Genomic DNA, 22,367 nt, shown 5'->3' with positions numbered 1-22,367 from the left:
CCCCTCCCTTCAGGTAGATTTAAGGCAATGGCCACCAGCAGTCTAACCAGAACTGAAGAAGAGGCTTGGATGAGCAACGAAATGTCTTCACTCTTACAACGATTTGTCCAGTTGACAGATTTAAACTTTGTCTTTTGCTTAAGGAACAAAGTCAATGTTTTGGAGTGGCCATTACAAAGCCCTGATCTCAATCCTATTGAAACTGTATAGGCAGATGTGAAAAGCCATGTGCGAGCAAGGTGGCATACAAACTTGGCTCAGTTACACCAGTCAGGAGGAATGGGGCAAACTGCCAACTATTGTGAGAAGCCAGTGGAAGGATATCCAAAACGTTTGACCCAAGTCATGCAGTTTTAAAGGCAATAATACCAAAATTTTTGACTGAAGAAAGTAATGAAAAATTGTCTAAAAAATCCATCTCTCATTATTCTGGCATTTAGCAAATATAAATCATTTTGGTAATCCTAATTGACCTAAAAGTGAGGAAAAATAATTTTTATATAGTGTATATAAACTTCTGGTTTCAACTGTATGTGTTTGGTAGGTATTTGGTTTTTACTTTGTTCTTCAATTTAATTTTCTATTGATGATACTACGATAATACACGTAGTATTCACCAGTGTCATGGAGCTATTTTACCGCAAATGGGGAAAAAAAAGGAAAATCTGCTGCGCCTGGAAGTCATCAGACCCATTTCTGTTATTAACTCATTTTAGATAAATATTTAAAACATCCAAAATATATCCTAATCATTCACAGGTGGTATAGATTACAACTATAACAGAAAAAAACACAATATGTCTTCTTTAATATGAGCATATCCTTACAGTCAATAGAATGTTTAACAGTCATTTTCACAAGCCCTTTTCTATGTAAACTTCTTATGCATGCTTACTAACCAGGGGCAATTCCACAGTGAAGAATCCTCAGCTTTGTAAATCACCCTATAGTGTGAAATGTGTCCTTGGGGTATTCTTTGAAAACCCACTCAATTCTTGAAAACAAGCAATGCCCACGTTTTAGTCACTGTGGTTAAACCATGTTAGTGCTACCCAGAAATCTATATGAAATGCATGTATGTGTTAATATGCAGATAATGTAGCTCCAGTGAGGGCATGAATCATAAGCAAAAAATAAATATGGATTACAGAAAATGCAATTTAGCTTTTGTACGTGAGGAAATGTATGCTAATCCTATCTGTCATGTTATGTATACAGACAAACATGTTGCACGTATGCGAGAATAAAATAGGTAGATTTGCATGTGAACATAGACTTGGGTTAATCGGAAAGGTTAAAGATATCAGATATCTGTTAGCAACTGTTGATTTGTGTCAGATTGCTTAATGCTCTAACATTGAAGTTGGCTAGATGTATTTAGGTGTATGACCTTTGAAAAGCGTACCAAGAGAGTCTAATTATTCCCTATCCTACGATGTTCCACTGTATGGCATTAACCATATCTTGCTTCAATTACAGATTTTTTTAATCACAAAAAAAATCCTTACGTTTTTGCAAGCAGATTTACCTCTCCACAAATCTGACCTGTAACTTGCAATAACATCTCCATGAAGACAAGGAGGTTGCATAGAATCCACCAGAGCCTGTAAAGCACATGAACCAAAATTTTGTTTTACAAGGATTAAAAATAGTTCATCACATATTGTGGGTATGGTCATGGTCATTTGTCAAATTTAAAGAGGTTAAAACAGGTTTTTAATTTTGACTTAATTTGGTGGATAATACCTGTTGTAAATAAAAAATGAAGTTTTTCACCAATCAAGAAGCAACTTGTAAATAAAAGTTGAAAAATATGTTGAAAATTACAGGAAGTAAAGGCCCAAGAGCAGAGTTCTAAACATATTGATGAGATCACACTAGGGAGAATTCTATTCAAAAGGTAAACACAAATTGCATGTGACAAATTTTTAAACATTATTTCAACAAATTAGAGGTGTTTACTTTTATTTTTATTCTTGAATAAATATTAAATATAATGATCTTAACTATGTTTTAGTAAATTTAATAGTCCATAATCACTTTAAAATATAAAATTTGACATTGTATGTTAGTTGCTGCAAGCTATAAGCTAAGGTCTTAACAGAAAGAGCATTTAACCCTGAAAATAAATTATCCCATTTTTATTTTATCTTATTTCTCAGTTTTTTTGAGCCTTGCTGTCAAAGCCAGTCGCTCCATTTGGCAGTCGCAATTGAAACTAGTAAATGTTTACCCAGGTTGATTTATTCCCAGCTTAATCTTGCTGTCAGCACTAATTTAAATTAGCTGCTTACCCGGCTGTGGTATTCTTAATTTGGACTAATTGCTTCGAAATTCAGTGTTGGCGGTTCATTCTTTACAACTAGATTTTTGTCTGGGTGATGTTCATAGAAAGTGCTGTACAGGTTTGTGGAATAAGAAAGAATATGCACATGTCATATTTCAGATGGAGTACCAGTGCAACAGCGGTGCAGATAAAAAGCTATTTGTAGATTGGCAATTAAAGTTCCCAGAGCAAAGGGAGGAGAGGTGAATAATAAGATGGTTTTGTTGTGCTGCTTTCAAGTATTTATGAAATAAAGTGTTATGAAAACTTAGAGACAATTTTGTTGTAGAATTGCAGTCATAATTTTGGTACAATATTAACTTGAATTTTTTGAGTAGTAAAAACCCAGCATACCTGTGGCTAATAAGGCACAGATTTAACTTTGGGTTTTACTGTAAGTTGAGTAACCAATGTTGTTGTGGTCTATAGAAGACTAGCATGATTGATGAACAAGATAACTTTCATATCAAGTACAAAAAATAAAAAGTATGATATTATTTGTGTAGTCAGTATGTAACTTGTTCTTTGTTTTGTGCAGTTTTGGACCTACCACTATGCCAGGACACCCAGGACCCCGAAGACAAGCCCCTCCCCCCTTACGTCTTGCACCCTCACCCCGGCCTCTGGAGCCCCAAGACCCGCCGTCTCGAAGTGTCCGTCATACCTAGGCCCCGCCCCTCCCCTGTCCGTCATCGCATCGACCCATGGAGCTTTATTTCGGCTGGTGGAGGAGGAGGAGCCAACGCCGCATCCACCCGCACCCCAAACCGAGACACCAACTTCGGATACCAACCTTCGCCTACCAACCCATTCACTAGCTGCGATCCGTTCCCATCTCCGGACTGTGACCCGTTTTCGCTAAAAGCTGACCCAGCTAACAACCACGGCTCTTCTACATTTGACCCATTTTGTGCACCCTTCCCAACATCTCGCTCGGCTCCATGTTCGGCAAACGGATCTCCCACATTGCCGACATTCCGGATTGCGCCGTTGAATCCGGCTGATTCACCACTCATAGACTTGGGGTGGGCAGGGAGAAGCGCAGAAGGATCCAAAGAAAGAGCGCTGCCACGGAAGACGCTAGGTCTAAAGCCATTCAAATCACCCACACAGCTAAGGGATGACCGCTTCTAGACAGGTAAACGCTATACGGTATTTTGTGAACCGGTCCATGAGATTTTGGGATAGATAAATTATTTCATTGTATTAGAGAAGCAGACACTGATACAAGCTTTGTCTTTTAGAGCCTATCAAGTCATAGGGATACTTGGGAGACTTCCATGAAGAATTTGAAGATTTCATGAAAAAATAACTAATTAATCTATGCGAAAGTACATTAAAATTGATACTGCGGTTCTCAAATAAATAATTATAATATTTTCAAACTAAATATAATTGGTTGGTCAAAAGGTTGAGCACCTTACAAAGAAACATATATTTGAACCTGCTTTTGGAAAAATTATAGTTACAGTAAGGAACAGTAGTGAACTTGTAATTCAAAAGTATTGAATTCAAAAAGTATTGTATGTAACCCTTCAATATGCTCTATGCACAGCTGTACACTATCTAGCTCACAGTGTCTCAAAACTCACATTTACTTTTATTCAAATGTGCATTTAAAACAAACAACCAATAAAAGACTACCCAATTATTTTTTTTTAATGTGGATTACTTTTGTGGCATTATTTAGTATGCCTCAAAACTAGCATTAGCGTTAGCATTGATACACAAAGAGCTAAACTCCCACAAACACAACAACAGTTGGTGTTTGGATGGGGTTTTCAACCAGCTGCTGATGGCCCTAGTGAGACCATATGAACAATGCACAACCTCTTGCATGTACAGATCCTTTTATTCATAGTTGACCAACAATTTCTATGTTTTATCCCCATTCATACTGCTCATGTCTGCTTCTCCGAATAGAACTATGAAACAGCATAATTTGTCTATCCTAAATGACATAATGCACCTTCTTTACAAAATACAACATCTTAGAAATATGCATTTTGAACAATAAATGCACACATCAATCACCCACAGATTTCTGTTGTCTCAAGATTGGATCTTTATTTCTCCTGGACCTACTACATCTGCAATCTACCTGACTATTCTCATCTTGGAACCATTGTGACTATATAAAGAAATGCATAACGCTACTTGCTGTTTTTTCAAACTGAACACAGCATACAGAACAATGGACAATTTGAGAGCCTTATTTTGTAATTTTGTAAAGTGCTTTACTATACAGTCCTAAAGGTGCCCCGGTAAGAAGGCAAGATGCTCCGAAATTTGCCTTCCAATTTTCGAATCCGCTTAGCATAGTATAGCATTACAGTGACAAAAATATGTCTAGACTCATTGTTCTAGGTAAGCTTGCAACACAAAAACCATTCCCCCAGAAAAAAGAACATTCCGAGCTGAAATCCCAACATTCCGGTCAGAAGTCGATAGATAGCATTCCTGGTTTCATTCCGAGGGTGAAATGCCATGGAATTTGGGCAATCCGATTGGTAATAGGGGCTGGCATGCATTCACAAGCTGCACAGGAAGCCATCAGCATTCTGACGATCTGTGCCAAAAAATGCCACTGCAGGGAATGAAAAGCGGGACAAAAAGGGTATTTTGGAATGGATTGGGTATGCCTTCGTCAAGGGCCAAATTTGGGGTTTGCCAGACAGGCCCAAACAGACAATAGAAGTTAAAAGGCATTTCTTAAAGGGGCCATGAAATGCTATTTTGAATCATGGTTTAATGTTGTTGCCTCATCAAAAACATATCTGGGCTTTTGTGTAATTTGTTTAAGATTAAGTAAATTGACTTGGTTTAAGATTTTATGTAAGCAAGTAAAGCCAGTAAGTGCTCTTGTGTGTTTGCAAAATACATACGATTTAACTGGATTTGTTATATGGTTTCAGTATTAAAATTTAAGCTCACTAAGAATCTTCTATCTTGTAGTGCTGTGTTGACAATTAGCAATGCTGCAAACTTGGGATTTAAAAATACATCACTACCATCTGTTGCCAGCAGAGGGAGCCAGACACTTAATCCATGTTTTTGTGTATTTGCTCTTTAAGGTTAAAAACATGACATGCCAAAGGTGGCCAGAAATGTTTTGAAAGCCAAAATCAACTAGCATGCTAACAGTGAAATTTGTGATTATCTGACATTAAAATTTTTTATAATTAGATGCGTGAACAATACACTGTAGACTTATTTTAATCTCAAGAGCAGCTTATACAATGTATCTATATAGGAGGAGAGACAAATTTTGCTCAAGTACATGGTGAAAGAATAATACCTTATAATACCAAGCTAGCTAAACCTAAATGACTTGTTGGCATACTTGATCATTAGGCTTTGCACTAAGGCCTTACTTTTCAGCTCACAAACATGGTAGAATAACTATTGAATACACAACACAATGAAATCCAGCCTTGAATGCTGAGTGCTAAAAAACAATTGGGTTTTCCTAATAACTATGTAACAGCTGTGGGAATGTGGCAGCCACACCAAATAGTTCCTGAAAATGTGCAGATTAAAATGAACTAATGGAACACTTTGTACAAGTCTGCTTTTTAAGACAAAACAGGTGAGGAAGAGTTCAACCAGTTCAATTGCCAATATCACAATTATTAAGTACTATATGCAACTATTTATGTAGGCCTATAATAGGTTCACTCATTATAAATATACAATCCAGAAGGGCTCCTCTGTGTTTTTAAAGTCCATTCACTTTCCCCAGACTTCTAATTGCAGCACATTACTAATCCCACTTCAACAGGCTAATGTAAGAAAATTAAAGGCACTGTACCTGATTTAGTAGGTTTAAATTTATCCCTCACTTTCCTTTCACATTCTTAGTATGCTAATTCTTCACTGCAATGAAACCGTCACATTAAAGTTAACAACAACTAGCTAACAGTACACTATTGTTACTTCCTGGTTTGTGCTTGGTAAAAACACTATAATTGAATGCGGATAGTACACAGTGGCCTGATTTTGATCCTAAGAGCTGCTTTTGCAATATATTTATACTGGGGAAAAAACAAATTTTACTGTGTTACTATGAAAAAATTGGATACAGCCCCTTTAAATTTAGCTTTTGAGTCTGAAGATGATAATAAAACAGAAACCTGATTTTTACTTAATACACTGGTCACTCGTTTATCACGGAAGTTACTTCAAAAAATAACCCATAATAGGCAAAAATCCACAAAGTAGTCAATTACAATTATTATACAATCCCAGTTCCAACAAAGTTGAGACGCTATGTAAAACAAAACAAAAAATACAGAATACAATTATTTATAAATCCTTTTCAATCTATATTGAACTGAATAAACTACAAAGACATGATATTTAATGTTCAAACTGATAAACTATTGTTTTTATACAAATATTCACTCATTTTCAATTTTATGTCTGTAACATGTTCCAATAAAGCTGGGACAGGGGCATGTTTACCACTGTGTTACATCACCTTTCTTTTTTAACAACAATCAATAAGCGTTTGGGAACTGAGGACACTAATTGCTGAAGCTTTGCAGGAGGAATCCTTTCCCATTGTTGCTGAATTTACAACTTCAGTTCCTCAGCAGTCCGGGGTGTCCGTTGTCATATTTTGCGCTTCATAATGTGCCACACATTTTCAGTGGGAGACAGGTCTGGATTGCAGGCAGGCCAGTCGAGTAATACACTTTTACTGCAAAGCCTGTTGTAACACGTGCATAATGTAGCTTGGCATTGTCTTGCTGAAATAAGCAGGGACGTCCCTGAAAAAGATGTTGCTTGGCATATATGGCAGCACTCTCAAAGTTCAAACCTTCGTAGATAAAAAAAAAAAAAGCACAGTATTATAAAATGAAACCAAAGATCAAGACCTGTTTTCGGGCCCAAACATTTGTTTGCGAAATAAAAATATAAATGTTTTCCTGTACTGTAAATAAAAATGATAGTTTTTAGAAATACGGCCTGTGCAGAACGATTCATTGACATTACGTTTTTTGGGGGGAGAAAACTTGCAGACATGCAGCACTTCAGAGTCGCATTGCTAGCAGTCAAACATTTATGTAAATTTGGCAAGCTGAACGCATTCTGTACTCTACAGGAGACACGACACGGAGGAGATTGGCTAAGGCACTGTAGACCATTTTCAACCAATCAGGATCCAGACAATGCGTGTTCATACGCTGTGAGGAAAAAAAAGTATGCAAAACTGCACTAAATAAAATTTGCGAAACAGTGAAGTCGCGAAAGGTGAACCGAGTTATAGTGAGGGACAGCTGTACAGTGAACTTATATAATATATCTGTACTGGGGCAAGACAAATTCCAAACATGGAAATGATTGTCCCTGCTGCTGTGTCATTGAGTAACAATAGGGATTTTGTGGGAGAATTGATCTGTGGAGGGTAAGACTTTTGCGATTAGCCTAATAATCCTGCTAATAAATGGCAGCCTGATAGTGATAATTGGAGCCATGATAAGCACGAGGAGCAGTCCAAATTTGCTTAATTAATTCCACATTCCCAATTTATCCTGTGTCTTTTCTGAAGGTTCTTTTTAGGCCTGCTTATAATTAGGTGAGATATTTTCTAAAATGACCAAATACTCCAGATAGGTATTTGAGGTTTCTGTCGCTGTTGGCTGTTGAGTTTATTATGAAAAAAAATAATTTTAGTGTAGCAGTCAATTTGAATACTGCTGAACATTAAACATTACAAATTGTAAATGTTCACCTTAATATTTTGAACAGTGACTCTAATTTGGCCATTGAACATCATTTGAAAATCAGTATGCATTTTTTCATAATTCCCCGTATTTAATTGCACTAAATCATAGGTAATCTGGTAAAGGTGCCTGGAATGTTCCACAGTATGGCATTAAACGTATCTATTTACAGGCAGGCAAGCAGGTGAGGTGAGTTCGTTTGTACTGTTAAATAAGTCTTATTCAAATAACATTGCAGTCACAAGCTAGCTAGCATCAGCCAACAGGTTTTTTTTTGCTTAGTCACTCTCACCTTTTTGTTGAAAATCAAACACCTAAATGGAATAATGAACTCTCCTGAAAATGTGTTGTTGTCTTGAGTTTTCAGACTGTCTTACAACATATTTGACAGTATTTGCTGAAGTGTGCATTGAATCACCATAACTGTTTAACATTCCGCCATAGACCTTTCTTTACAGCTTTCTGCCAAAGACGTACATGCAGAACCCCCACCCCAGCGTTATCAGAGTATCAATAGGCTTAATGTTATACTCTGGAACATTGCAAACAAAACATCTATATGGAGACAAGCAGGTGAAAAGTTAAGCAATACACTTTTAACTACCGTATTTTCCGCACTATAAGGCACACCTAAAAGCCTTTAATTTTCTCAAAAACCCACAGTGCGCCTTATAATCCGATGCGCCTTATATATGGATCAGTATTGGTCAATTATGACACCCGTAGTCAGGAGGCGTCGCCGAAGTAATAGTGGTAATAACCCTTTAAGGGCTGAGCACACTATGGGCCAGTATAGCTCACCTAGACCTAGACTTTTATTCTTTTTTAGCCATAAAAATCATATTAAACGAATTATCAGAATTGACTGCATTTTTTCCCACAACTACTTCTATTTTACACATTCATCCGTATTTTTTCTTTTACGCATCGAATAAATGAGTGTGAAAATCCCCGCAGCCCCGCGCTCTCATTCATCACCTTCAGGACAACAGAGGCAGATTACCGTAATGATGGTAAAATATTTAGTTAGCCCCATGTCTCCACTTTGAGACGCCGTTTGAATTTACATGAGAGCACGACTGGGCGCTGAGTTACGCTGCTGGAAAGTCCGCAACCGCGAGTCTAACGGCGACGATAGGATCCGACGCTATAGAGATAACGGGGAGACAGCGCCAGGCGACATACGCCACAATCTGCCAATGGATTGCGGATGCCTGGGCTGATATATCAGTCTCAACTGTGGTCCGAGTTTCACAAAGGCAGGAATTGTCACTTAACTGTTAGACAACAGCAGTGACACGGATAATGGCGATTTTGACGAGACGGAATCGGGCACTTTGAATGAGCTCGCCCAACTGTTCAACTCAGACACTGAAGAGGAAGAATTCAATGGATTTGTGAATGAGGAATGAACTGAAAAAGTGAGGCTTTACGTGTTTCTTTCATGTGTTTACAACTAAACAAGGCTGGGAGATATTGTGACTATGGACATTAACGTTTGAACAACATTGAGTTATTGTTATTGCGTTGCACTATTTCGAGAGTTACTATATTGTGAATGCATTAACTTGTTTTGCGAGTGAACAAAGTTTTCAGAACGTTTTTTTTTTTTATTCTATTAATAAAGTTTGACTGACTGACTTATCTGACTGTTTTGTTGACGTTCCCTTTAGCACAGCTCCATCTCATGGATGCGTAACACAACCCCAGCTACTACAGTAGTTTATATTCTATGCGCCTTATAATGCGGTGCGCCCTATATATGAAATTTGTTTTAAAATAGGCCATTCATTGAAGGTGCGCCTTATATTCCGATGCGCCTTATAGTACGGAAAATACGGTAAAATCTTTGTAGTTACATAATAGCCACCATGGGGGACAGTGCTACCTTTTGCCAGCCCTGGAACCTTGCCGGTGCACTATAATCTGAACTGGATCTAAACGTCAGAGACTGTTTCTCTTGACATGCGGTTGGACTTGCTGAAGCAGCTTCTTCTGTATCTCTATACTTTTTGTTATACTTAAGACAAGTGAACTCTTACGGCCTGACACAGCACAGATGCAAGCCAGCTTCCTGTTTGGGAAGATGGATACAAAACTAATGAATTGTTCCAACTTTCTGTTAACGGAGACTTATTATGCAAAGTGGACTTTTTCGACTTTTTATTCTCATTTACTTTCTTGAAAATGTATTTAGAGTGATTCGCACATGTTTGAGTAATATTTGTTCTCCTGCATTCAAGCAGTTGTTGCTCCGATCAACCCTTGTTTTCATCGCCACCGGTACACAGCCATTGCTCTCTAATTACTTCATTCTCCTTGGTGATACACGTACGATTCAGCAGCATCACATGGCCATTTTAGTACTGCAACCACAAAAGTTTTAAATTACGTTTTCACAACCCTCGATGACAAACAAGATTGTGTAGCAATGTTTATTGATTTAACTAAAACTGATTGATTCAGTAGATAAAATCCTCTTGAAGCACCTGAAACATATTGGTTTTTACAATGCTACATGCAACTGGGTCCAAAATGATCTTTAAAACAGAACCCAGCTACTTTTTACTATATTTATTAATTCCATTGGTTCAAAGTAGGTTGGACATCGCTATCTGTCAGAAGAGGACAACACTGTAAAAAATGTATTCATAAGGGACTACTTGATAAACTGCCTGAATATACTTGTTTAATGAACTTTGATGTGGGAACTTTTAATACAGAATCTCATGATTGTCTACATCTACAAACTAGCTGCTCTAGAACTGAAATGGGGCAAAAAATAGCTTTTAACAGATTTGTTCAAAAAGGTTGTCAAAATGTTCCAATTTTCCAAAAATACCCACTCTAGCTAATTTCATTGTTGTGTTATTGAGCAAGACGCTTAACCCACCTTGCTTGTGTAATGTGTGAGTTAGTGGTGGTGGATTCATAAAAGGCAATTGGCACAGATTGGCACCTGCATCACACGCTTAGGCAGCTGTGGCTATAGCATTCACTCATTAAAGGTGTACTCTGTAATCTTTCTTGTGCTTGCCTCCATAGAGATCTCATTGCGCTGCCTAGACTGTTCCAGAATTGTATTCTTCTACCATTAAATAACAATTATCTTTTTTTTTTTTTTTTACTTTCCTCAACAGTTTTTTTTATATATTTATACAAAATATTCTATTAATATTCTTAACTAAATGTATATCTCAAAACTATAAATCTGTAGCACTATTTCCACCGCACATGAATATGCCATTGTGATTAATAGATCCAGTTCTCATGCTACAACTTAAAACAGTAAGTCAAGTGCAGGCATTACAATTTTATATTTGGTTGAGATCACTCAGACACATAAGTTATGAAGCTTATAACGTATAAATGTATTTTGAAAATGTTAAAATGAAAGTTAATATAACTTATTGGCCTTATGACTTTTTACATTGTTTCTACATGGGGACAAGCAGATGGCGACCCTGCTTTATAGTAAGCATGCATGTTTTTCCAAGTTACTTTTGAGCATTAAAAACACCTGTATTTGACAAAATGCTAAATGGATGCATACTGCACAACATTCCAGGCAAAGCAACAACATCTCCATTGAGGCAAGCAGGTATCAGACCCTCCACCTAGAAATTTATTTCCCAAATATTAGCATCAAGCTATATAAACTGAACCGAATCCTATGTGATGCTGCTATATACAAACATGCATTAGCGTTGGCAGTTAGCTTGCTACTCCCAGGCAGGTTCTCTTCACCTCTCCTGGCCTCACCTTTCTCGTTGCGCTGAGTAAAAATAGGACATTTAATATAACAGTTGTCAAGCTCAGCATTTTCCCAACCGTACCTTCCAACCGTACCTTCGACCTTACAGCTCTAGAACTGACAAGTGACGAGTGACGGCGCCCTGACTGTTTGTGTCATCTTGAGAAATTGAGAGTTTTAATGTAGTTTTTTGGTGTATGTTTTGGTTTGTTTTGTTTGATAGCAATTTCCAAAAACAAGGCCCATATTACACTATTTTCACACTATTTTCTAATCTGTTATGTTGTTTACTCATAAAAACATACCTGGACTTGTGTTTTGCTTCATTCACACATGTTTAACACACAAACCCTGCATATTTTATCAAACAGAAAAGAGTCTGTTCCACTTTGTGATGTCATGTTCTCCACTGTGTTTTTAAACTCCATACATCTTCATCATTTCGATCATTTCAGCCCTGGAATTGCCTACCTCTACTGAACAAAAGGTAAAAGCTTTGAGCTTTGGAGATGTGGACAGATTAGTAATAAAGGACTCAAACGTGTGAATGAAACAAAAGACAACTCTAGGTATGTTTGGTGAGCTAAGGACATCATAACATGGCTTAAAGCTCACAAGAATGCATTTTGTATAGTATAGGACTTTTGTGTGTAAAAAATTGCCAAACCATTATTTATTGACCATATTTGGTACATATAGATCTGAAATCTGGACAGAGGCATGCAGGTTTAAATTTCTTGCTTCCCTGGTTTTGCGCTTTTGGCATTTCTTAACCCTAACGCTGCACACGTGTGAACACGTGTGTTCCCAAATTATTTAAAATTGCAACCACTTCAGAGCTAGCATGGTATTTCCGGTGGATCCCAGTCCCAGACTGATTGTGTTGTGTAGCACTCTGAAGGGGGAGTGATGTAAAAAAATGAAACGAAAAAAACATGTTCATATATTATTTAAACAATAAAAGGTAACATAGTGATCTAAATGTGTGTATATGTGTTGTAATATCCTATAGAAGTAAAATACCCCCTCTTTGAGATTGTTACAATGAATTCATGATGGTAGGTTATCAAGAATTCATATCGTCATAACCTTCTTCTGATTAGCCTGCCCATTCCCCTCTGTGCACTTATGCTAAGTTAAGCGGGCATTACATCCATCTTATCCAGTGTTTCCGCTCTAGCCCTGTGCTCCTATTAAACGTCACCTGGATGGCCTTTGTTTGACAGCCCGAATCCAACCTAGCACCCTCCGAAGTATGAATATCCAGTCTAATTTTCCCCATCTGTGCTCTCAAGGCCACAATCTTTCTTTTCTTTCTTTTTATATTTATTTCATTCATTAAAACAAAACAAATCAATGCAGCATATCTGCATACAGTATTTCAGCTTTTGTACAATTATAATAGATGAATGAAAGGGCACAGAAAGAAGCAAAAGCTTATAATATCTGCCCCTTAATCCCCCTCAATCTGTTGTTCTTTATCTTATAATGAAGTATATGTAGCTATGTTGTAGGTCATATACAGTACTTTTGGGGTATTTTTTCGTGAAATGAAAAATTTGCAGCATTGCTATGATTCCAAGTAACAGATAAAAGTTATTTTTATTGAGCAAATATGAAATGAAATGTGTTAATACTAGTAATACTTATTGTACATTTAGAACTATAAATTATACATTTATGTAATAAAGAAATAAAAATAAATGCAGTATCATAGGCTAACCTTTTTTCCATATGTATAGCACCACAGGTGCACTATGGAACTTTGTAAGTCTATACATATCTATCTTGCATTAGTACTGGTGGGTTTATTGTTTCAAAATTCCTTGAAAAACATGCTTTTTTCTGGCATGCCTCTCCTTATATCTGACCTGTAACATGCCTCCTGGAGGTACCAGCTTGTTTCCATGGAGATAGATATTTAAGGTAAAGTTAGGTAACGCAGCAATATTTCTATAGAGAAAAGACAAGCTGACCCTCTACTAGTAAAATTATACAGTGAACCTTTAAATGTATGAATGAAACCAAAAAACTCCAGGTATGTTTTTATGGGTGAATAAGCTTGTTGATTTAGCATAACATAACTCTTTTAAAGAACAGTATTGCTTTCAAGGTGTAGGCGGACGACCTGTTTCCGATTACTACCTTTTTCCAAATAATGTGTATAGACAATAAATATTGATTTTCCTTTTGTGTGCGGTTATTAAATTATTATGGTTGAGGACTGAGCACTCAATTACCCAGTGATCTTCCCTGAATAGAGATCATTCGCATGGTCTCATCTTTTGCTACATTGCTTCACAAATACTGGCTGGATAAATGGCTTTTTTGTTTGAGAACATTGTGGAAAACAAAATGAAAATAGATTTTAAGGCAAAATGCTAATGCTAACGCTAATGCTAATGATTACACATGATACATATTTGACCCACAATTAAGTTAATAGCAGAATAAACCACGCTTACCGATCAGGAACAGCATCCAGTCCATCAAAACATAAGGTCAGTCTACTCCTCAGCCCACCATGAGATCTTCACTTGGTTCCACGAACCGCTCCGGGTCCGAGATGCCTCTAGTTTAACTTGTACAAACATCCACAGTGTCCTCGGTCGCGTACTTCCTTTGTTTTGTCCGTTTTGTCATGTTTAAAACACAAAACTGCTGCGTAAAATTATGCAATACGCGCACGTAATTTTACGCGCAAATCTTTATATCCAGTCTCGTGTTTTTATGCGCGCAGCAAACTCCCTCTGTTTACAGTAAACCACTGCATGTCACGCATCAGCGTGTTCCACAGTTCATGGGCTTTAAGAGGAAAACATCACTAAACATGTGTAATGTAACAGCTTGATTCTACAAGGGGGAGAGTGGGGCGTACTCTTTCAGTCATCTGTAGCTCTCATTCACTGTCCGCGGCTCCAGTAACCCACAGCCCCCACCTTATTGGCCAACTTTGGTGTCAATCACAAGCTAACAAGTTTGTTTTGCGCTGAGGAACAAAGTTGATGCTGTCAGAAGTTTATTATGCCTGAAACTGACAAAAGAAATTCAGAGAAGTGACGGAAGAGATTTCACTTTCCTGCAGCAGATTGGACATGGAGGCTCTAACTTCCTTTGTGGACATAATTTCTTGACTGGATTATATTCTCTGGACCTTTACGGAACGAATGAGACCAACTTTGTGTGAATATGTTGATGTTTGACAGAACCAGAGCGCTCAATGGTAAGTGAAGTCCAAATCCACATTTCTGACTTCTCTGTAAAAACGTCTTTCCTGTCAGCACTGTGGTGATTAGAGGTGTAAATGGTTTACATATTCAGAAAGATGAATGCCGTAGCTTTCATTTGATGCGTAGATTGTTTGTGTGGGTGATGCAGAAATACACGTACATTGCTGTAAAGTTGTAACGTATAACACGGGCGGGCCGTCGGAACGCTAAGTGGTTAAGTTGTCGGCGCTCAAGTGACGGAAATGTAACCAAGAGAATCCAGTCATTTTTCAAAATAAAAGATTTTTCAAAATAAATGATTTTTCAGACTCATATAATAAATACAATGGAAATAATTAATTATTTCTTGGACGGCCGGTGGCCCGGTACCAATTTATCCACGGACCGGTACCGGTCCACGGCCCGGTGGTTGGGGACCACTGCTCTATCGGGTTGAGATGTGGTGACTGTGGGGGCCATTGTAGTACAGTGAACTCATTGTCATGTTCAAGAAACCAATTTGAAATGATTTGAGCTTTATGACATGGTGCATTATCCTGCTGGAAGTAGCCATCAGAGGATGGGTACATGGTGGTCATGAAGGGATGGACATGGTCAGAAACAATGTTCAGGTAGCCCGTGGCATTTAAATGATGCCCAATTGGCACTAAGGGACCTAAAGTGTGCCAAGAAAACATCCCCCACACCATTACACCACCACCACCAGCCTGCACAGTGGTAACAAGGCATGATGGAGCCATGTTCTCATTCTGTTTACGCCAAATCCTGACTCTACCATTTGAATGTCTCAACAGAAATCGAGACTCATCAGACCAGGCAACATTTTTCCAGTCTTCAACTGTCCAATTTTGGTGAGGTCGTGCAAATTGTAGCCTCTTTTTCCTATTTGTAGTGGAGATGAGTGTTACCCGGTGGGGTCTTCTGCTGTTGTAGCCCATCCGCCTCAAGGTTGTGCGTGTTGTGGCTTCACAAATGCTTTGCTGCATTCCTCGGTTGTAACGAGTGGTTATTTCAGTCAAAGTTTAACTTCTATCAGCTTGAATCACTCGGCCCATTCTCCTCCGACCTCTAGCATCAACAAGGCATTTTCGCCCACAGGACTGCCGCATACTGGATGTTTTTCCCTTTTCACACCATTCTTTGTAAACCCTAGAAATGGTTGTGCGTGAAAATCCCAGTAACTGAGCAGATTGTGAAATACTCAGACCGGCCCGTCTGTCACCAACAACCATGCCACGCTCAAAATTGCTTAAATCACCTTTCTTTCCCATTCTGACATTCAGTTTGGAGTTCAGGAGATTGTCTTGACCAGGACCACACCCCTAAATGCATTGAAGCATGCATTGGTTGATTAGATAATTGCATTAAGGAGAAATTGAACAGGTGTTCCTAATAATCCTTTAGGTGAGTGTATATATATATATATATATTATATATATATATATATATATATATATATATATATATATATATATATATATATATATATATATATATATATATATATATATATATATAATATATATAATATATATATAATATATATAATATATATAATATATATATAATATATATAATATATATAATATATATAATATATATAAAAATTGCATTGAAACTCTTATAGAAAATTTGAACATGGAGTATTGAAGAAATCATCTATTATGCTTCTTGCCTTCTTGGACTGAATGAAACAAGTGCAGGAAAAAGTGACAAAAATGTATACTACCATTTGATTTTAAAACTGTTATTTTAAAATTTCAATATTAGAGCATGAGGTTTGACTTTTTGATCACTTGTCAGTATCAAAACATATTTTATTATGGTATTTTTGTGGCCATCATTCATCAGAGTTGGAATTTGCTTATAGTCATGTTATCCATATGTTTCAGAATGATGAGCAATTTGAATCGTTTCCCTAGCAATTATCATTTTAAAACGAAATATCCTATCATTTGAATGGTGAAACGTCTTCAAAATGTTGCCTGTAGCAGGAAGCTGAAACACATGAATACCTAAAAATTAAAATTAACCTGACAGAAGCAAAAAATAACCCCACAAAACTAAATAGCAAAAAATTTTGTAGAAAATCTACATTAAACATTATTTATAGACTAAATGATAGATTAGTTTTTAATCACTAAAAAGTATACCCTAGGTTCTCAGACAAAAAGATTTGGATAAAAAAGTCTGGTGCTGTGGCTAAGTACTATTATAAAACAACTATTTTTTGTGACTGCTTGCTTGGCAGGCAATATTTATAAATGCATTTTAAAACACTGGATTTCACATTTTTGAGAAAAATAGAATGGATGCAATCTACTTTAAGATGATGATTTAAAAAAAAAAAAATGTAATATTGAACTTCCTGTCTATTTGTTTTCATTGTAATTGTCACATTCATTTTTGTGCTATTGTCTGTGTTTTCATGTAAATAAAAAATATGCCAGCAGCCACTTTGAAATGGCTTTCCAGACTGGCCATGCTAATGCGAGTTAACATTTTTGAAAAGGGCTTTAGAAAAAACAATTTTTGGAATCTCGCAAAAGGGCTGGGCCTAATTCAGTTTTCATTGTTGTGTTTTTGTTGTACACAGTATGTGAAAATGCTTTTATTTCTCTGGACTTTTATTAAGGGTTTTAACCTGTGGACAAAAATGTAAAAAAGCCAAATAAAATGTAACACTCTTGAATGTGTGTGTGGTTCTTGAGAAAGGAAACAAGCTGCTAAAGATGAAGTATGAACTTAAGCTAATGGTTGTTATTGCTAGTTTTCTAATAAAATCATGTCAGTACATAACCTCTATAAATTCATGATGATGTCATAATCTAAGATGGTGTACAAGGAAGGGTCTACATAACTATATTTTAACCTTACTCTTATTTGTTTGAAATTGTGTTCACAAACCTACAACAGGAGATCGTTTTCACATGTTACTATGTTCGGTGGAGCAACCCCAGTGCACACTAGATTTAGTTCTGTTTACTTTATTTTTGGATCAGTCATGTTCACATGCACTGCGCATCATTCACCCCAAACTTGCACTATGAGCCTTGCGAGAGGCCTTCAGCTGACCACCATTTTTTTCCCATGACAATGTCCTTCAAGCAGACACAGCCCTGTGAATATGCATGGGCTCACTTCCCTCGTGCTATATGCAGTGTTCTTTTCTTTCACATGTGGTTGAATACACTATGAGGAGTATGCAAGCTGGTGGTGGAGGAAAAAAAGCATTTTGAACTCCAGAGTGAGAGTGGAGCCACTCCGAGAGTTCCTATTTCAAACGCTCTCGGAGCGACCATTTACTGTGCTTCAGAATGTGACTGCTGAGTTCACACTGCCCCAAGTACACCACTCTTGCAGTGAGTGAATTATGTTGACCTAACTAGTGGCATTGTAAAAACAATCTTAATCCCATGGCCCTTCTTGTCTTTGGGTTTGAATAATGGCACCACTTTCTGAAGCTATTGTGAAATTATAATGAGACTTGTTTTTATTTATATTGACAGAGAAAATGTTGAGCTTTGTTTTAATTTTTTGTTTGTGGATAGGCCCAGTAATTAGATAGTAATGATAAACCACCATATTTCCATCACATTCTGAGCTCAAGCTCAGTTTTAAACTGTAGGGATTCTAGAATGTTGTGATGTTACGTGAATGCAAAACCTGTTGGGTGTTGATGATGTATAACAAAATCATATAGCTATATACCAAAAAACATTTTTAAGCTTTTTTTTTTTTTTTTTTTTTTTTTTTTAATAGACAATCATATTCCCAATCATAAGGTTGTACAGTGTGGAAAGGCAGAGGACACAAATATGTTATTTGCAGAGGTATTTGAGGGCACATCTGAATGGCGGTGTGTGAGAGAGGAGAGCAGTGCTTAACACGCAGGTATGAAGAATGCCATGGATATACTAGACAGTTTATTCATGGCGTCCTTCAAACCTACGTGTTCTCTGCTTGACCCTTCTGCTGTTCACCACTCCACCATAACCATGGAGACAACCAGGCCATCTATGCATAAGTACAAAAGTACACTACATTGACATTTGGAGGATGCAAGTTCAGAGTAAGGGTGTACTTCGGATGGCTTTTTGACCACTGTGGATAAGTTGTGTTGTAGTATTAAGGTTAGATTTATTTTATTGCCATTATTACGGAATTTGATCCATCCTGATCTATAGATTCATGATAAAGAGTATCTAGTTGAGGGCAGTGTTGCCACGATACTAAAATTTCAAACTCGATTTTGATACTAAAGAATAGACTCGATACTCAATACCAATTTAGATAGCACAAAATCAATAAAAAGACATGTTCTTTAGACAATAGAATAGTTTCAACATTAAATCACAGTACTTTCTTTTATATTGCCATCTGGCCTTATATCTGTGTAATATCTCAATCATCATGGGTGTATACTAGTGTATGTCTTGTACTTGCTCTGATACAACTCAAGATCATTCTAAAGCTATGCAGGAAAGGTTCATGTCTGCCCTGTGAATGTTACTTTTTAAATATCAATACCTGCTTTAATGAGTATTTAGTTTCAATACTAGTTTTAGTATTGATTAGTATCTGATTTTTGATACTTTTAATAACCCTGGCTGGGGGATTATGTTATGTTATGTTTTCTTTTATTATTATTATTGTCCAGTGTAACTTAAAGGTGCACTTTGTAATTTTGTAGCGGCGGATCCATCACCTGCTTGTCTCCATGGAGATAACATAAGAATCGCTAACGTCATTTTAGAAGAATATTGTGACATTCCAAATTATAATATAATGATCCACAGGTATCATAGATAATACAACCACAATTCCAATGAAGTTGGGATGCTGTGTAAAAAAAAAAAAAAAAAAGATAAAATAATAAGAGATAAGATATGCCTTTATTAGTCCCACAGTGGGGAAATTCCAATATTGCACCACACAGTTCAAGAACAGAAGGAAAATGGTACATGCAATAAAACAAGATAATAGACAAATAGCTTAAAACAATTTAAAAAATAGACTTAAAAATAAACTAAAAATAGACTCTTATATAACATCTCATAAAGTGACTTGAGTATTGCACATAGGTGTAGTTGAATGACACATGTTCAGTGTTAACAGTGTTCGTTGTACAGTCTGACAGCAGCAGGAAGGAAAGACCTGCTAAACCTCTCCTTCACACAGCGAGGGTGAATCAGTCTGTCACTGAAGCTTCTCTCCAGGACAGACAGAGTGTCCTGCAGGGGGTGAGACTCATGGCCCAGCATAGAAATGACCTTAGCCAGGACCCTCCTGTCCCCCACCTCCTGCACTGAGTCCAGAGGACAGCCCAGGACGGAGCTGGACTTCTTGATGACCTTGTCCAGCTTCTTCCTCTCCCTCTCTGTGATGCTGCTGTTCCAGCAGACCACACCGTACAGGATGGCTGATGCCACCACAGAGTCATAGAAGGTCTTCAGGAGTGGCCCCCTTATTCCAAAAGACCTGAGTCTCCTCAGGAGATAGAGTCTGCTCTGACCCTTCCTGTACAGTGCATCTGTGTTGTGAGTCCAGTCCAGTTTGTTGCTCAGATGAACACCCAGGTACTTGTATGAGTCCACTCTCAATGTCCCTTCCCTGGATGTTCACTGAGGGGGCAGTAGAGTGGCGTCTGCGGAAGTCCACCACCATCTCCTTGGTCTTCTCTGCATTGATGACGAGGTGGTCCTGCTGACACCAGTCCACAAAGTCCTGTGTTAGTCCTCTGTACTCCACATCGTTGTCATCCTTGATGAGGCCAATGATGGCAGAGTCATCAGTGAAAAGAAAATACAGAATACAATGGTTTGCAAATTATTTTCAACCTATATTGAACTGAATAAACTACAAAGACATGATATTTAATGTTCAAACTGATCAACTTTATTGTTTTTATGCAAATATTCACTCATTTTCAATTTGAATGTCTGCAACACGTTCCAATAAAGCTGGGACAGGGGCAAAATACACCTGTTTGGAACATTCCACAGGTGAATAGGTTAATTGGAAATAGGTGAGTGTCATGATTGGGTATAAAAGGAGCATCCCCGAAGTGCTCAGTCATTCACAAGCAAGGATGGAGCGAGGTTCACCACTTTGTGAACAAGTGCACAAGCGAATAGTTCAACAGTCTAAGAACAATGTTTCTCACTGCACAATTGCAAAGAATTTAGAGATTTCATCATCTATGGTCCATAATATCATGAAAAGATTCAGAGAATCTGGAGAAATCTCTGCACTTAAACGGCAAGGCCGAAAACCAACATTGAATGCCCGTGGCCTTTGATCCCTCAGGCGGTACTGTATTAAAAACAAAACGTGAATGTGTAAAGGATATTACCACATGGGCTCAGGAACACCACAGGAAACCATTGTCAGTTAACACAGTACGTTGCTACATGTCCAAGTGCAAGTTAAAACTGTACCATGCAAAGTGAAAGCCATATATCAACAACACCCAAAAACACCGCCAGCTTTTCTGGGCCCAAGCTCACCTAAGATGGAATGATGCAAAGTAGAAAAGTGCTGTGGTCTGACGAGTTTACATTTCAAATTGTTTTTGGAAATCATGGATGTCGTGTCCTGCGGGCCAAAGAGGAAAAGGACCATCCGGATTGTTATCAGTGCAAGTTCAAAAGCCAGCATCTGTGATGGTATGGGGGTGTGTTAGTGCCCATGGCACGGGTAACTTGCACATCTGTGAAGGCCCCATTAATGCTGAAAGGTACATACAGGTTTGACTGCTGAGCAACTGAAGTTGTACATTGAGCAAGAATGACACACAAACAAAACAAGTTTAGTTTATTCAGTTCAATATAGGTTATAAGGAATATAGGAAAATGATTTGCAAATCATTGTATTCTGTATTTTTTGTAAGTTTTGCACAGCATCCCAACTTCATTGGAATAGGGGTTGTAACTATATAGATGAAACAAGCACAATATATCTTCTTTAATGCCCTCCTGTGAAACAAATCCATAACATCTCTATGGGAACAAGCAGGTGGCGGACCATACACCAAAAACTTACATAATGCACCTTCAGTATTGAATAAAATTGACCCAGTCTAACCTATGGATTTGGACACTTATGAAGGAGAGATCATTGTCTTACCCAAAAACACAACAACCAAATGCAAAACAGACAGCAACAGGAATCAAACCGACAACCACATTCATGATCAGATGCTGTATTTTAGGGTCCTTGCTGAAATGAATTTAATTTGGTGCTTGGTGCCTGAAGTGACAAACAGATAATTGTCATTTCCTTCCGAACACCATCAGACTGATTGTGATCCTGAGACGAGAGATTTC

The 22,367-nt window shown here is 37.5% G+C and overlaps 1 protein-coding gene across 2 annotated transcripts in view; it reads left to right on the top strand.

The window, feature by feature from the left end:
• The window catches only part of LOC117386209 (mitogen-activated protein kinase kinase kinase 11), an 85,923-nt gene extending 78,339 nt beyond the window's left edge, over positions 1-7,584 (top strand). Inside the window, exons 10-11 of one of the 2 annotated variants that reach the window (XM_033983541.2) lie at positions 2,865-3,464; positions 4,367-7,584. In XM_033983541.2, the coding sequence (XP_033839432.1) occupies positions 2,865-3,460 (596 nt within the window). In that variant the 3' untranslated portion in view covers positions 3,461-3,464; positions 4,367-7,584. The remainder of the gene's footprint in view (positions 1-2,864; positions 3,465-4,366) is intronic. The other variant, XM_055228874.1, reaches the window with a different exon arrangement.
• Positions 7,585-22,367: the final 14,783 nt, after the last annotated feature.

Source organism: Periophthalmus magnuspinnatus, chromosome 18 (genome assembly GCF_009829125.3).
Source record: "Periophthalmus magnuspinnatus isolate fPerMag1 chromosome 18, fPerMag1.2.pri, whole genome shotgun sequence".
NCBI lineage: Eukaryota > Metazoa > Chordata > Actinopteri > Gobiiformes > Gobiidae > Periophthalmus > Periophthalmus magnuspinnatus.
The sequence above is the reverse complement of the archived record's forward strand: the minus strand, read 5'-3'. Positions and strand labels throughout refer to the sequence as shown.